The 15,708-nt window shown below is 49.8% G+C and overlaps 1 protein-coding gene across 3 annotated transcripts in view; it reads right to left on the bottom strand.

Moving 5' to 3' along the window:
* Nucleotides 1–4,775: 4,775 nt before the first annotated feature.
* PLEKHB1 (pleckstrin homology domain containing B1) overlaps nucleotides 4,776–15,708 on the bottom strand; it is a 42,631-nt gene continuing 31,698 nt past the window's right edge. For 2 of the 3 annotated variants that reach the window (XM_083737481.1, XM_083737480.1), the window contains exons 5-7: nucleotides 15,151–15,190; nucleotides 13,043–13,145; nucleotides 4,776–8,880 (exon numbers count right to left, since the gene is read on the bottom strand). In XM_083737481.1, coding sequence (XP_083593607.1) covers nucleotides 8,744–8,880; nucleotides 13,043–13,145; nucleotides 15,151–15,190 — 280 coding nt within the window. In that variant the 3' untranslated portion in view covers nucleotides 4,776–8,743. The remainder of the gene's footprint in view (nucleotides 8,881–13,042; nucleotides 13,146–15,150; nucleotides 15,191–15,708) is intronic. The other variant, XM_083737482.1, reaches the window with a different exon arrangement.

Genomic DNA, 15,708 nt, shown 5'->3' with positions numbered 1-15,708 from the left:
TCGACAGGCCTTCGCCTCTGCTCATTTTACGCTGCTGCTCATAGCTGTCAACCGTCCCTTATTTGGCGGGAAACTCCCTTATCCCATGTCCCACTGCTGTCCCTTATTGATGATGTCCCTTAAATTTCCCAGGTTTCAAAGGAAGCAGTTCCTCTCCCTCCCTCCCTGCCGGCCAGGGAGGAGGGAGGCTCCAACTGTGTTGCTTGGCTGCCCGGCCCGCCCCCCTCCGGCCTCCTCTCACCTGCCTCGGCCCCCAGGAGCCCGTCCCCACCGGGACTGGCGGGAGTCTCGGGCCCTTCCGCCGCCATCCTCCTTGTGGCCGCCGAACTGAGCGTCTCTGCCTGGGGCCTCCCCTCTGCCCGTCGCCCCCGCTAGGCCGTACTGCAGCTGCGCTGCCGAAGGACCCAGATGAGATGGGCAGCCTGGCGTGGCCTATGAATTGCTGAGGAGCCTTGAGAGGAGAGCGAGGGCAACCATGGAGAAAGCAGTTCAGAGAGAGGAGGGGGAGGCGGAGTCACGGGCAGGTGTTCCAAGGGCTAACCATAGAGGGGGAAAGCGGAAGAAGGACCGCAAGCGCTTCTCCCCTAGATTTGTAGTGGTAGATTAGCATAGATGGTCTGATCTGCAGGTTTACTTTGGGTGCCATTCCCCCCCCCCTTCCCGCCCCGCCTGATGGAACTGAGAGCTGCAGATGGAGCGCAAGAGAAAAGATACAGAACTGCAGCAGCATCTTCGTAGCTTGGACTTCGTTTTGCGCGAAAAGTGGTTGCTGCTTGTAGTTATTGAATTGCAGTGTTTCATCGGCTGGTGTCTTGAGCAGCAACCTCTAGAAACGAAGGGCTAAAAACCGGCGCTGCTCTCCTAAATTACCGGTATCTGGTCCCTTTTAACTTTGTATTTCAGTTAACTAAAATCCCTTATTTTGGCTGCTGATCCCTTATTTTCGGGGCTGCTGGTCCCTTATTTTCAAATCTGTAAGTTGACAGCTATGCTGCTGCTACGGTCCCCGTCTCCCAGCCTTCCTTCCTGGCCTCTAGCGCTCCGCCTCGTAGGTATGACGGTGCTAGGAGGGTGGGGAGGGCCAGTTCGGGTGGGACGGAGCTGAGGCAAGTTGTTGCAGTGCCTTTCACTTTGGGTTTGGTGCGTTGGCCAAGCAGAAGAATCTCAGATCTTTATTGGGACTGGTTGCAAAGGCGCCAGTGACCTCCCTCAAATACAGGGAAAACGCTATCCCAGGGGTCAGCAAACATTTAAAGGAGGGGGCTGGTTCACCGCCCCTCGGACCTTTGGGTGGGCCAGACTGTGTGCGCACTCTCTCTCCCAGCTTCTCCCCTCCCTGTGTTGGTGCTTACCTTGAAAGCCCTAAACGGCCTCGGCCCAGTATACCTGAAGGAGCGTCTCCACGCCCATCGTCCAGCCCAGACACAGAGGTCCAGATCTGAGGGCCTTCTGGCGGTTCCCTCGCTGCGAGAAGCCAAGTTACAGGGAACCAGGCAGAGGGCCTTCTCGGTGGTAGCACCCGCCCTGTGGAACGCCCTCCCATCAGACGTCAAGGAAATAAACAGCTATCTGACTTTTAGAAGACATCTGAAGGCAGCCCTGTTTAAGGAAGCTTTTAATGTTTAATAGACTATTACTAAACTACTAAACAACAACAATTTTAATATTCTGTTGAAAGCCACCCAGAGTGGCTGGGGAAACTCAACCAGATGGGTGGGATATAAATAATAAATTATTATTATTATTATTATCATTAAATTAATTTCCTACCACCTCCGCCACTCTGCCTGCGTTTGGGAGCCAGCAGTGGTGGCGGCGGCTCTCCTTTCTGGGCCAGCTTTCCCAGGTGCCCATTACGGGGCCAGCAGGCATGCCAAGCTCCAGCCGAAGCCCCATGATGCCATCACTATCACGCCAGTCACGATGTCCACAGTGTGGCCATGGGCGGAGAGGCTGGCAGACGGCGAGGCTTCAGATTGGCTAGCTGCTGGCACCAATGAAAGCACAGCTCCCTTCCTCCACAGGGCGGGGAGAAGCCAGGAGGAGGCACCGCTGCCGCGGTGTGTGTGTGTGTGTGTTGGGGGGAATGGCACCTGAAAAAAAATGCAAAAAAAATATTGCACAGCCCAATCACGCCAATCCAACTGACAATTCCAGGACTGTCTGTGGGCCAGATCCAGAGGGCAATTGGTCCCGATCCAGCCTGCGGGCCTTAGTTTGCCAACCCATGCCCTATTTCATAGGGAGACAGGGAGCTTTTGCAAGTGGGAGCCTGGGTTGTGTGTGTGTTCTCTTCCAGGAGAAAGGAAGATTGCCAGTAACCCCAAACAGCCCTCTGCTTTCCATCGCCACCTCTCTTCCCCAGGGAGCAGAATTGCCAAAGACAAGAGTGCAAATGCATTTGGGTGGAAATGGAACTTAAGGCCAGTAAGGTTTGTATTGAACATAGCTCCACAACTAAGGAGAATTTGCCTTGTGTGCGATGGAATTTTCTCCCTGACTCAACCTTGGGAAGGCCTTTCTGGAAGCAAGAGCCGTTTGACAGCAGAACGGTCTCCCTCGGAAGGTGGTGGAGGTTTTCAAGCAGAGGTTTGGAGGGTCCTCCATCAGGAATTCTTGAGCTGTGATTCCTGCATTGCAGGGGGTTAGATTAGATGGCCTCTGAGGTCCCTCCCAACAATTCTATGGTTCTATCTCTCTCTTATATGCCTGTTGCCTTTGTCCATGGAGTTTTCTTGGCAGGGATACTGGAGTGGCTTGCGGTTCCTGCTCCAGGTGGATCACGTTTGGTCAAAACTCTCCACTATGACCTGTCCATCTTGGGTGGCCCTGCACAGCATAGCTCATAGCTTCTCTGAGTTATTCAAGCCCCTTCGCCACGGCAAGGCAGTGATCCATGAAGACAGGAGTGCCTGGCGTGCTCTGGTCCATGGGGTCACGAAGAGTCGGACACGACTAAACAACAACAACATCTCTTCCCATCCCTTGCTGCCCTCTAAATCTGGAGCATATTTTGGGATGGCACCAGGTGTGTTGCACGAGAACAGAAATTCCAGCTGCACCAGCAGGAATCCTTTGGCTGGCTTTCGATAATGCAGCTGGGTGGTTGAACTTGGCCCTGAATTGTGATTTGTACCATATACGGATACAGAACTTGTAGGGACTGGCACCTGGGTTTTGGCTATAGTTGAGTCACTTTTGTCTAAAAAATGACATTTAATAAGTATAACAGTAACAGCAATCTAAAACATACACGGCGGCTACGTCAAGGACATTGCCAGATTGTATAACTGCTCTTATTGATCTGGGAGTCCATTTTTCCAGGAGGGCCGGAGATGCTAGATGTCTCTATAGAAACATCTGCTGGCTGGTTGCTTGCTAGAAATAGAACAACCATGTTCAGAGTTATTTCTGTGTTAGAACAGGCATTCCCTTCTTGCTGTTAGGGTGAAAGCTTCCCTTATCTTGTGCCCGGTTGAAGGCATTAAAGCCTGGCCAGAAGGCAAAAGCCAGTTGGTGCTCCCGATTCTCGGCTCAGCCACCCTTAAGATGTTGTGAATTACAATTCCCATCACTCCTAGCGAGCAGAGCTATTCTCTCCCATCAGCCCTAGCATCACATGCTGGCTAGGGCTTCTGGGAGTTGTAGTCCAAAACACCTGGTGGGCCAACAACCTGGGTAGGCAAACTAAGGCCTGGGTGCCAGATCTGGCCTAATCACCTTCCAAATCTGGCCCGTGAATGGTCCGGGAATCAGCCTGTTTTTACATGAGTAAAATGTGTCCTTTTATTTTAAATGCATCTCTGGGTTATTTGTGGGGCCTGCCTGGTGTTTTTACATGAGTAGAATGCGTCCTTTTATTTAAAATGCATCTCTGGGTTATTTGTGGGGCATAGGAATGCGTTCATCCCCCCCCCCAAAAAAATATAGTCCGCCCCCCCCCACAAGGTCTGAGGGACAATGGACTGGCCCCCTGCTGAAAAAGTTTGCTGACCCCTGGCCAAGACCCATCAAAGGCTGGACTCCACAGACCCTTACAACTGTCGCAGGAAACCCCCCCCCCCAATCATTCAGTTTGTACAAACTTCACACACACTCACACACTACATACGCTACGCTTCTGTTATAAATTCATAGAAAATCAACCATATATCGAATCTGCACTGTTCCACTTTTATTTTACTCCATGATACAGGCCAGCCATAATCCCTTGAGCATACCAGCACATCCACAGGAGCCCTGCCCAGTTGCTATGCCAACCCTGATGGTCCTAGACAGAAGACCATCAAGGTCACAAAGGGCTTGCATATGGAAGTGGATTCAACATGGACTTGAACAAAGGACAATGATCAGATCTTCCCTCTGGGGGCAGGAAACTGCAAACTCCCCTTTGTCCTCTGGAAATGACTCATGGGGAGGGGGAAAGGAGGGACCAGCCAGGTGACAAGATACTCAGGTGACCTCCACAACTCCTCCCCCAACCCCTCCTTTTTGTGATGTGTCAATGATGTAGTCATGATGTACTTGTGATGTAGTTCTAGGAGTGTAGTTTGGGGGATTAGTAGCTAATAAAAATTGGGGTCTTCTTTTGTGTGTGCTTCCATCTTGTTCCACCTTGTGGCAGGTGGGAGTCCTGTCCCGACAGTCTTCAATCAAGACCAAGCCTACTGGCTGCTGTTTTGCTCTGGTATTCCTGGCTGGTGTCCTTGTTTTTTTGTCCAAGGGAGCCCTCGGATTTCTCCGTTAACACCCCACAAAGGAAACAAAGACTTTGGTGCAGTGAATAGCAACTTTTATTATTCTTAAATAGCTTTTATTCCCCCCCCCCAAAAAAATATACATAACTATTAGTGCTTTGAACAACACTTGACAGAACCAAACTGCAAACTGACACAGGAGAAACCCAGACACTGAAATGTGTGGTGAGCGAAGCGAACCTAAGCGAGGTCTTGCTTGTGCTGTGGATAGTGAGGGGATCCAGACACCCCCATTTCTCAGCCGAGGACTGCAGGGTCCCAAAGGGGACCCCCCTTCCGGCAGCGGCTAGCAGCTTCACTGACCCCTCAGCTGCTGCACTCTCACCAACGAGAGATATTTTAGTGCTTAGGTACAGCGCACTTCTCTGCAAATCCAGAGGTGAAGTGTGCATGGATTTATTCCAGGCTGTTTTCTTTTTAAAAGAGGCGTGATCTGTGAACATGACAGTGTACCCAAGTACAAAAATACCTGACTCTCGTTTGAAATGGCCTTTAACTAATGAGCAAGGCCTGACAGACCCAGGCCAAAGCCCCTCAGAAAAGGCAGAACTACACACAAACAGCTCGTTCCACGATTCTTTGCATATGCACATTGCACAAACCGCACTGCATCCGACAAGGCAGAAATAATGCCCACCCCCGGGTGTTAAAGCATATTGGGGAGGGGGTCTTTCCCCACTCTGACTAATCTGCTTAAGAGTCACCCACAGAGAATCACGTAAACCATATTTATTACGCAGGCTAATGAAACGGGGCAGTATTCAGACTTTGCATTCGTGCAAGGATGTTTCCTCTCTCCTGCCCCAATGCTCTGTTCCTCATCCCCAAAACTCTGCCAGAGATTTAGGGTGTTTGTGTGGGGGGGAGGGGAATGTTCCATCATGCGGGAAGAAATTGTTCCTGTGGAATACAACCCAGAGAGATTTAAAGTAAAACATTTAGCCTTGGCTACGGGGCACCTTCGATTTGCATCGGAGCAGCTGGAAGTCTAAATGTCTTGCTTTGCAGCTTTCCACGTTCTGCTTTGTCAGTCGATGCAATGTGTGTTTACGGAATCCTGGAACTAGATGCAAGCTGCAGTCCTGCCTCCAGAATGTGAGAACGGCCCCAAGAGAACTTTTGAGCTACTACAATGAACGGGAAGTAGAACGGGAGTGTGTGCTCTGGTGAATGCTCACCTCCTAGGGACCACAAGCGATGCTCCCAAACCCCACTTCCATCTTTGATAAGCAGCCTCCCACTTGAGATCCCTGCATTGCACAAGTTGACTCCCTTCCAACTCTACAATTCTGGGATTCTAGTAGTAGTGTCAATGGGTTGGGCACAAGGCAGGGAGCTGAACAGTAGGTGGCGCCAGAGCAAACGCATCCTCACATCTTCCCCATCTTCCTTGGTGAGCTCAAAGCTGAGGCTATGGAGGGGGAAGGTAGTTGGCTGGCAGTGCAACCCCCTGGAATAGTTGTAATAAAGGAAGCAAGCAGCAGGGGCTGGCAGAGTGTAGTCTGAGGTTGGCGGGCAATGTTCCCTGTGCCCAAAGGAACCAGCCGCTGCTGTGGTCTCTGTAATGTTGGTGCGTCTCAGTGTGCAGAGTCCCTACAATCAGCCCTCTCGCCCGTTTGGACTGTTTTAATGACAATAATGTTATGGATCCATAGGGAAGGGAGGGGAGATTTTTTAAATTTTGTATGCTGCTTGGGGAATTTCTGGGGGTGGTGGAATGGCCAATATTGCAAAGTCAAAAAAGAAGGAGAGAGGCTATATATTTGCGTTGTTAGCTGTGAAGTGCAATCGGTTGTGGTTTGGTCACATAATTGTGCTTTCAAGTTGCAGAGAGGGAAAGTTCTGAAACGGCCAAGAAAAAAAAGATTGCGGCGATTTTAGTATTGTGGCACTTGGGAGAGCTTGTATCTACTCGTTTTTATTTTAAGCCTTTGCTCAAGGGCCAGGCCTTGTGGCTAGCAACCTCACAAAAACTACCTTTCACTTGCTAAAACACAAGCAATGCATTTCTGCCACTCAGCCTTGCCAAGCTACTCCTCTAGGGCAGGGTGTTATTAGGGGCAACCTGGGGGTGTCTCTGACACGGTTCCTTCTCAGCACTCCTCTATAGCACCTCGGCACACGCAGATTGCAGCTTTTAAACTATTGCTTCCAAGGCTGGGCAACCATGTGGCGGGGTGACCGTGAAAAATTTCACGCCAAATGGGCAAAGGGCGCGAGGAGAGTCCTGCTGCGATTCCCGCAGGGACCAGATGACCCTTCCAGCTCTCTTACGATTCTAGGGATCAGGCCAAAGGCTTGTCTAGCCAGCACCTCCGTTTCACAGCGGCCAAGAAGATGCCCCGATGGGAAAGCAGCCCCCAAGCAAGTGGCGTTCGGAGCTGAGCTTAAGCACAGCCTTATCCTCCATGTGTTTGCCTGGTCCCCTTTCAAAGCCAAGCTGGTGGCCATCCATCGCTGGCTCCTGTGGCAAGGAGTTCCACAGTCTTAACTGCGTGCATAGTGGTTTACACTTCTATAAACCAAAAAGCACAAACCCACCACTGTAACCTGCAAAAACAACAGACATATCGGGGACACCAGCCCCCTTTGAACTCAGTGGGACGCTTCCACGGACTAGACTTCTTTGCATGAAAAGCTTGTGCCATAATAAATTGGGCAGTTTTCAAAAGCATCCTATGACTCTCTATTAGGAAGCTAGGAAGTCCGCCTCCTACAGAGCCAGACCTTTGGTTCATTGAACTCAGTGCTGCCTACACGGGCAGGCAGCAGCCCTGCTGGATTTATGGCAGAAACCGGAACTGAACCAGGGAGCTTCTGCGTACACTGAGCTACAGCTGCTCTGTTGCCAGGCGTCTTAAAAACGGCTGCCATCCCAGAAATCAGCCAGAGTCCCAGGGCCGTGATCCCGGTGAGATCAGCCACAACACCTCCAAGTATCTGGAAGAGATGGCAACCCACCTTTACAAAAACCAGCAATCTGAAACGAGCCCCCCAGGAGTTCGTTTCACCGGAATAAATAGGGTCAAGCTGAAAGCTTACATCCGTAAACTGGAGGTTTGCGGCTTTCTTCCCCGCAGGGCTCTGAGCCTCGGAGACGCAGTATTTCAGCAGGTGCCGCCGCTCCCCATTGTTGCGGAAAGGCTTGACCTGATGGATTCCGGCCTGCCGTGGAAGCGTCAAAATGCAGAGGGGGTCCTTGCCAGAAAGAAGGGTGGGAAAATTTTGTAGCCGCTGGGGACTGGAGGGTGTCTGCCCTTTTTCACAAGCGCCCTGGTGCAGCTGGGAAATCACCTGCAATTTCCAGGGTGCCAGCAAAAACAAAACAAAAACCGAGGTGTTGTTTGGGGAGGCAGGACAACGTAGCTGGCAGCTACGCCCCCAAAATACACGAAGACCGATTTGAGTAAGCCGAGCTGGAGGATGCCTAGCAAAGCGAAATGCGGAGGGGAGGGTGCAGCAGCGCAGAAAGCGGCTCTTGTGATTGACAGCAGAAGCAAATATCACCCGGAGTCAACATCAGGTGTGGGCAGTTAACCAGGCTGGTGGAATCCATTTCTGATTCTATTTGCTAGCTATGGTTTGTTAGAGCAGAGAGAAACTGGTGGCTCGGGTGGGCGGGGCCAAGTGCAAAATGGCGGCTCGGGGGCGGGGCTAGATGAAGAATGGCGGCTGGGACTGGGCGGGGCCTACTGCCTACCATGCCCCCCCTGGGCTTACTTGCACATCAGGGATGCTAACGGCCTCCTTGCGACGAAAGAAGCCTTTCTGGTGCTAACTCTGTTGTTAAGACGATTTAGTGATAAGGGACGGCCGCCGGCCTCCCGCAAACGTCCCAGAGATGTTCGGGGGGGATCCTGATTTTGCTTCTGCCCCCCCCTGACCCCCCCCTACAAAGCAGGTCCCCCTTTGGCCCTCCCTCTCCGGTGGGGAATCGCAGCGGCGTCTTAGCTGAGCGTCTGGGCTGGGTCTGCGGAAGAGGGGGCTCAGAACCAACAGGGCATCCACATGAACGAGCCCAAGGCGGCCCCCGAAGCGGCCCCCGCCAGCAGGCCCAAGGCCATCTGGTCTCCGGAGACGCGGTACGGATCCTCGCGGAAAATGACGTGGGTCGTTCCGGGTGCTGCGGAGAGAGGAAAAGGAACAGATGTAGTAATCGATGTAAGCAGGAAACATGGCCAGTGACGGATTTACATATAAGCTAAACCATGGCTAGGCAAGCTAAGGCCCGGGGGCCGGATCTGGCCCAATTGCCATCTAAATCCGGCCCATGGACTGTCCAGGAATATAACACCAGTCTTGAAAGACCTACATTGGCTCCCAGTACGTTTCCAAGCACAATTCAAAGTGTTGGTGCTGACCTTGAAAGCCCTAAACGGCCTTGGACCAGTATCCCTGAAGGAGTGTCTCCACCCCCATCATTCTATCCCAGACACTGAGGTCCAACTCCGAGGGCCTTCTGGCAGTTCCCTCATTGCGGGAAGCCAAGTTACAGGGAACCAGGCAGAAGGCCTTCTCGGTGGTGGCGCCCGCCCTGTGGAACGCCCTCCCACCAGATGTCAAACAACTACCAGACTTTTAGAAGACATCTGAAGGCAGCCCTGTTTAGGGAAGCTTTTAATGTTTAATAGGTTATTGTATTTTAGTGTTTTGTTGGAAGATGCCCAGAGTGGCTGGAGAAACCCAGCCAGATGGGCAGGGTATAAATAATAAATTATTATTAGTGAGTAGAATGTGTCCTTTTATTTAAAATGTATCTCTGGGTTATTTGTGGGGCCTGCCTGGTGTTTTTACATGAGTAGAATGTGTGCTTTTATTTAAAATGCATCTCTGGGTTATTTGTGGCGCCTGCCTCTTGTTTTTACATGAGCAGAATGTGTCCTTTTATTTAAAATGCATCTGAGGAACAATGGACCAGCCCCCTGCTAAAAAAGTTTGCTGACCCCTGAGCTAAACAAGCTATATCTTAGGGCCCTACTCTCTTGGGGGCCCCCCAAAAATGTAAAGGAAAAAAACCACTGGATGTACATTTCCAAAATACAAAAGATAAAAAACAAATAAAATAAAACCTACATGCAGCAATCAGAAGGCTTTTCAATGTTTTGTGAAATTTTGGTTGGTAATGCCTGACTTTTGAACAATGCAGTCTCTTCTGCTTTTTGTGCAATGCGGAGAAATTCGCACCCGGCGCCACCAGAGGTCACCCTACACTTCAGGATGTTCCTAAGCCAGCTATGGCTACATCAGGGCTGCCCAAACTTTTTTTAAAAGAGGGCCGGATTTGATGAAATGAACATGCGTGAGGGCCAACCAAAGTTCTTGAGCTTTTTTTAGGATTGAAGTTGCTGAACTTTTTTTTTTTAAGGATTTTACCTCAGGACATATACTGCCACAGGGGCTGTATTAATCAGCCGATGGGCTGGATTAGGCCCCCAAAACGGACTTTGCACATGCCTGGGTTACATGTACCAAGATGCTGGAATTATTCTGTCAGTCCCCTCGGCTGAAGAGTACAGAAGGCTGTCCTTTTAGTTCTCTTTTTTCTCCCAAGTAATTTTTATTATTTTCTTTAAGTATTCTTTTCCCAACAATCTTTATTGTTACAATATATTCCCTTTGACTCTGCCGAGTCTTGACTTCCCTCCCTCCCTGCAGTTGGTATATTTATCACATTCTTATTGCGTATATTATTCTTATATAGCTACTATTTTACATTGAAGGTATTATTCCAGTCCTGCTAGTGTCTTTAAGTTTTTACAGTTCTCCTTTAAGTATTTGATAAATTTGTTGTAAGAGCAGAAGTAGTAACAATTTTGTCAATTAGTCGTGTCCGACTCTTCGTGACCCCCTGGACCAGAGCACGCCAGGCACTCCTGTCTTCCACTGCCTCCCACAGTTTGGTCAAACTCATGCTGGTAGCTTCGAGAACACTGTCCCACCATCTCGTCCTCTATCGTCCCCTTCTCCTTGCGCCCTCCATCTTTCCCAACATCAGGGTCTTTTCCAGGGAGTCTTCTCTTCTCATGAGGTGGCCGAAGTATTGGAGCCTCAGCTTCAGGATCTGTCCTTCCAGTGAGCACTCAGGGCTGAGTTCCTTCAGAATGGAGAGGTTTGATCTTCTTGCAGTCCATGGGACTCTCAAGAGTCTCCTCCAGCACCAGAATTCAAAAGCATCAATTCTTCGGCAATCAGCCTTCTTTATGGTCCAGCTCTCACTTCCATACATCACTACTGGGAGAACCATAGCTTTCACTATACGGACCTTTGTTGGCAAGGTGATGTCTCTGCTTTTTAAGATGCTGTCTAGGTTTGTCATCGCTTTTCTCCCAAGGAGCAGGCGTCTTTTAATTCCATGACTGCTATCACCATCTGCAGTGATCCTGGAGCCCAAGAAAGTAAAATCTCTCACTGCCTCCATTTCTTCCCCTTCTATTTGATTTGATAAATTTACTCCAATTGCTTTTGTATCTCTGGTCTTCTTGTTCCCGGATCCTCCCTGTCAATTTGGCAAGTTCCGCAAAATCTGTCATATTCACCTGGCCATCCTTTTAGTTCTGGGTGTTCTGCATCTTGCAGTACATTGCGTGGTGAAACTACGGAACTCCCTCCCACAGGAGACAGTGATGCTTAACAACTTGCATTAGACGAATGTGCGGAGGGGAGGGCAATTGAGGCTATGGTCCACATCCACCGTCAGAGGCAGCAGACTTGCAGGGAGAATTTGGACCCAGCTTGGGAAGGGGTAAGTAAGCTGGTCTGGCTTTTGAGGACAAGGATGTTTAAGCTCAAATGAAAAGTTGATGTGAAAGGAGATCGCTCAGTCAGTAAGAGTGTGAGACTCTCAATTTCACGGTTGCGGGTTCAAGCCCCACATTGGGTAAAAAATTTCTGCATTGCAGGTGTCAGGGAACTGCCATCGGAGCCAGAGGGAGAGAGCGGGCTCCAGAGGGATTCCGGAGAGCGTCCCGGGAGGGAGAGAAGCAGCCCATCTTCTGGGGAAGGAAATCAGCGTAGCACCAGTGGAGAAGGGGGGCAGATGGGGGAATCGGCGAGGGGGCTCCATGACTCCTCGCCGGAGACCAGCGGGGAGAGCACGGGTCCTCCGCTGCCCACACCCTCCCTGCGCAGAAGGCTTCCGCGCAGGGAGAGTAGGCGGCAACTAGGCGTTAAAGAGCTTCTTTGCTGGAAGAAGTTCAAGAAACGCCCACTGACGGATTCTGCCAGCCTCTGAAACAGCCACGAAGTGAAAGGCTGTCCGGACAGAAAGGGTTCACCCAGGTAACCCAGCCAGGAGTGGCGATGATTTATGCACGAGCAACCCCTAGAACCATTACAGCAGGGGTTAACAATAGATGATCCTTTTGGTTCCCTTCCAGCTCTACAATTTAATGATTTTATTATTTATACCCCCCCCAATAAGGACTCAAGGTAGCTGACAGATAAAAATACGAACAGGGGGGGAGAGAATCAATAAGGAACCATTAGACAGACAGACAGACAGACAGACAGACAGACAGATATAGATGATACATAGATGGAGCAGTTTTAATTCTATATCATCTATCTATCTATATTTCTATCATCTATCTATCATAATCAATAAGAAACAATTAGTGATAGATGGATTGACCGATGATAGATCGATAGATGGATGATAGTGCAGATTAATTATAATTATCATCTATCTCTAATTGTTTCTTATTGATTTTGATAGATAGAGAGATATAGATGATACATAGATGATAGATAGTGCAGTTATAATTCTATATCATCTATCTATCATCTATCTATCTATCTCTAATTGTTTCTTATTGATTATGATTGATAGATAGATGATATCTCTCTCTCTCTCTCTCTCTCTCTCTCTCTCTCTCTCCCTAATGCAAATAATCACAATAACAGCGTGGCACGGGCCCTTTCATAAAAGCAGTCAGTTCCTTAAACCCTGTTTCAACAAGAAAAGTCTTAATCTGCGAGACGACAGACAGCAAGCAGGGAGACAGCCTGGCCTCTCCTCAAAGCCCAGAACCCCCAGAGTCTTGCATCTTTGGGAGACTGGGCTGGTGTGCAACAACAGCCTCGAAGCATTGCATCTGCAACACTCATCGCCGCATCCTGTCTGACCAGCTCCAATGTTTGGCCCTCTGCTGCGGCACCCAAAACGTCACACAGAGGCCCATCGCCACCCAGCCTTGGGGGAGGGCCTGAAAAGAGCCCCCAGCTGAGCAAACCTGAACTGGCCCGGGGGGGGGGAGGTGAAAAGGGACGTTGATGGATGAACACACCTCCGTACTGGTTGCCGTAGTAATCAGAGCTGACGTACATCGCCTGGTGGGAGTCGAGGGGAACCGTCTGGTAATAGTCGTCGTACGGGTCATACAGATGCACCTGGAGAAGGTGAGAAACAAGAACGTTTGCAGCTGAGAAACCTGAGTCGGAAGCCGGAGTGGGGGGGGGGCAGGAGGCAGTTCCCCATAGCAACCAGCCTCTGCACCCAGATTGGCTTTGGAGGCTCCCCCGGGGTTCCCCTGGCATTTTGAGGTGCCCTGGGTGGCAGCCAGAAACTGGGCCTTCATGGTGGTGGCCCCTCATCTGTGGAATTCCCTGCTCAGGGAGGCCTGCCTCGTCCTTCTCTTGCGTACGCCAGCAGAAACCCATTTTCTTTCTGATTTTTTTAACTGGTTGGGTCTGCTGCTCATTTCCCTGCTGTGCATGGGATGTTTATAGTGTTTTCTTTGCTACGTTGTTGATGGAGCAGCTATGGGGGGAAAAGAAGATGGATTTGAAGGGAAGATCTCCTGCAAGATGTAAGCACAGCTGGACAGCTGTGAAGGAGAGATTCTCACCCAGACCCCAAAGGAGAGAGGGGCAGCAGTCTGTTGACGGAGGGGAGCATTGCAGAAAACGGGGGGGGGGGGGGTGTGCTTTCCCATCCAGATCCTGAACAGCTCGCCAAGTCTTTGGATCCCAAAGGCCGGAGACTTTTGAGTTCAGTCCGGAGCACTCAAGGCCCTCCTGCGGCGTCAGAGCCATCGATCACCAGCCTGATTGCGCTTATTGATCTGTGTGGCTGGCCAGGCCGGGAAATGGGGAGAAGGCTCGGCTAAAAATAGAGTTGCCTCAGCAGGAGAGAAATCGAGCTGTGGGGCTCCAGAGCAGGAAGACGTGGCAACAAGGCGACTGGCAAATCAGTTTAATGTGCAAATTACTTTTTCCTGCCACTTTCCCCTTTGGGCAGCATAGGAACAGCGCCGGATTCACGCATAAGCTAAACAAGCTATAGCTTAGGACCCCACTCTCTTGGGGGCCCCCCAAAAAAAATAAAGGAAAAAAATACAAAAGATAAAAAACAAATAAAAATACAAAAGATACAAAATACAAAAGATAAACAACAAATAAAATAAAACCTACAAACAGCAACAGTGTTTTGTGTTGTGTAGGCTCCTGTGATGTAAGCAGTGCTAGGCTGCTCCCTAAAATATCACCAGTTTGCTCATTTCTGCTATTTATAATTATTAGTAGTTTGCATGATGTATTTACGTCATGTTATAGCAAGTTTCTAGAGGCTAGATTATGAGTCTTTGTAAATTGTGTTTCTAAAGGAACATTTGTTATTGCCAAATGCCAGTGTGTTTGCATTAAGTTTGTTATGAATAAAAAAATCATTTTAAGTTAAAGCTTAATAATAATTTAACTATTAATATACTTCTTCTTAATTGTATTTCACTATTGAGATACTCCTGGACGCGGGTGGCGCTGTGGTCTAAACCACAGAGCCTAGGGCTTGCCGATCAGAAGATCGGAGGTTCGAATCCACACGACGGGGTGAGCTCCTGTTGCTCGGTCCCTGCTCCTGCCAACCTAGCAGTTCAAAAGCACGCCTGTGCGAGTAGATAAATAGGTACCGCTCCAGCAGGAAGGTAAATGGCGTTTCCGTGCGCTGCTCTGGTTTCGCCAGAAGCGGCTTAGTCATGCTGGCCACATGACCCGGAAAAACTCTGCGGACAAATGCTGGCTCCCTCGGCAGCGCCGCAACCCCAAAATCGTCTGCGACTGGACTTAACTATCAGGGGTCCTTTACCTTTTTAATTGATATACTTTTTCTTAATTGTATTTCAGTTCCACAGTTACTTTGATAAAATACATATTTTGTTATGTGCAAATGGCTTTAGATACCTATTAGGTCCATAAATTACCATAGAGCATTCAACACAATGGCCCATCTAGTCCAGCATTCTGTTCTTTTTCATTCTCCTGTATTTTCAGGGAAGCAATGAGAACTAGAAACCTGAAGAATCTCAGACTTGCAGGGCTCTTGCCCTTAAGGAGCATTTAAAGGGGCAGGAACAGTTCACAGTCAGGGCAGGAAACCGGACAAGGAATGCAAGCTTACCTGAGTAGCTTTGGCCTCCAGAATCGCTATCTTCCAAGCTCTGTCAAGAAAAAGAGAAAGGCCGCAAATAAAGCAAAGTGTCACCAGCAGAGATGGACAATTTAAAAAGTCCTTCCCCCTTTTCCCCAGGTTCCCCTCCCACCCAACTGCTGCAAAAAGAAACCATTGGGAACATGCATAACACTTGTAGCTCTATTATTGGATTTTGATTGTGATTAAATTAGGAGTCCCTTTTGTAGTTATCTACCGTATTTTTCGCCCTATAGGACACACTTCCCCCCCTCCAAAAATGAAGGGGAAATGTGTGTGTGTCCTATGGGGCGAATGCAGGCTTTCGCTGAAGCCTGGAGAGCGAGAGGGGTCGGTGCGCACCGACCCCTCTCGCTCTCCAGGCTTCAGGAAGCTATCCGCAAGCCGTGGGAGCCTGGCGTGAAGTTGCACAGCTCTCCCACGGCTTGCGGATAGCAGCCTGCAGGCTTCGGGCTTCACACAGCTCTCAGCAAGCCGTGGGAGAGCTGCGCGACTTCAGGCAGATATCCGCAAGCCTGGGGAGACCGG

This window comes from Podarcis gaigeae (genome assembly GCF_964106915.1).
Source record: "Podarcis gaigeae genome assembly, chromosome: 4".
NCBI classification, from domain to species: domain Eukaryota; kingdom Metazoa; phylum Chordata; class Lepidosauria; order Squamata; family Lacertidae; genus Podarcis; species Podarcis gaigeae.
This window is presented reverse-complemented; position numbering and strand designations above follow the sequence as displayed.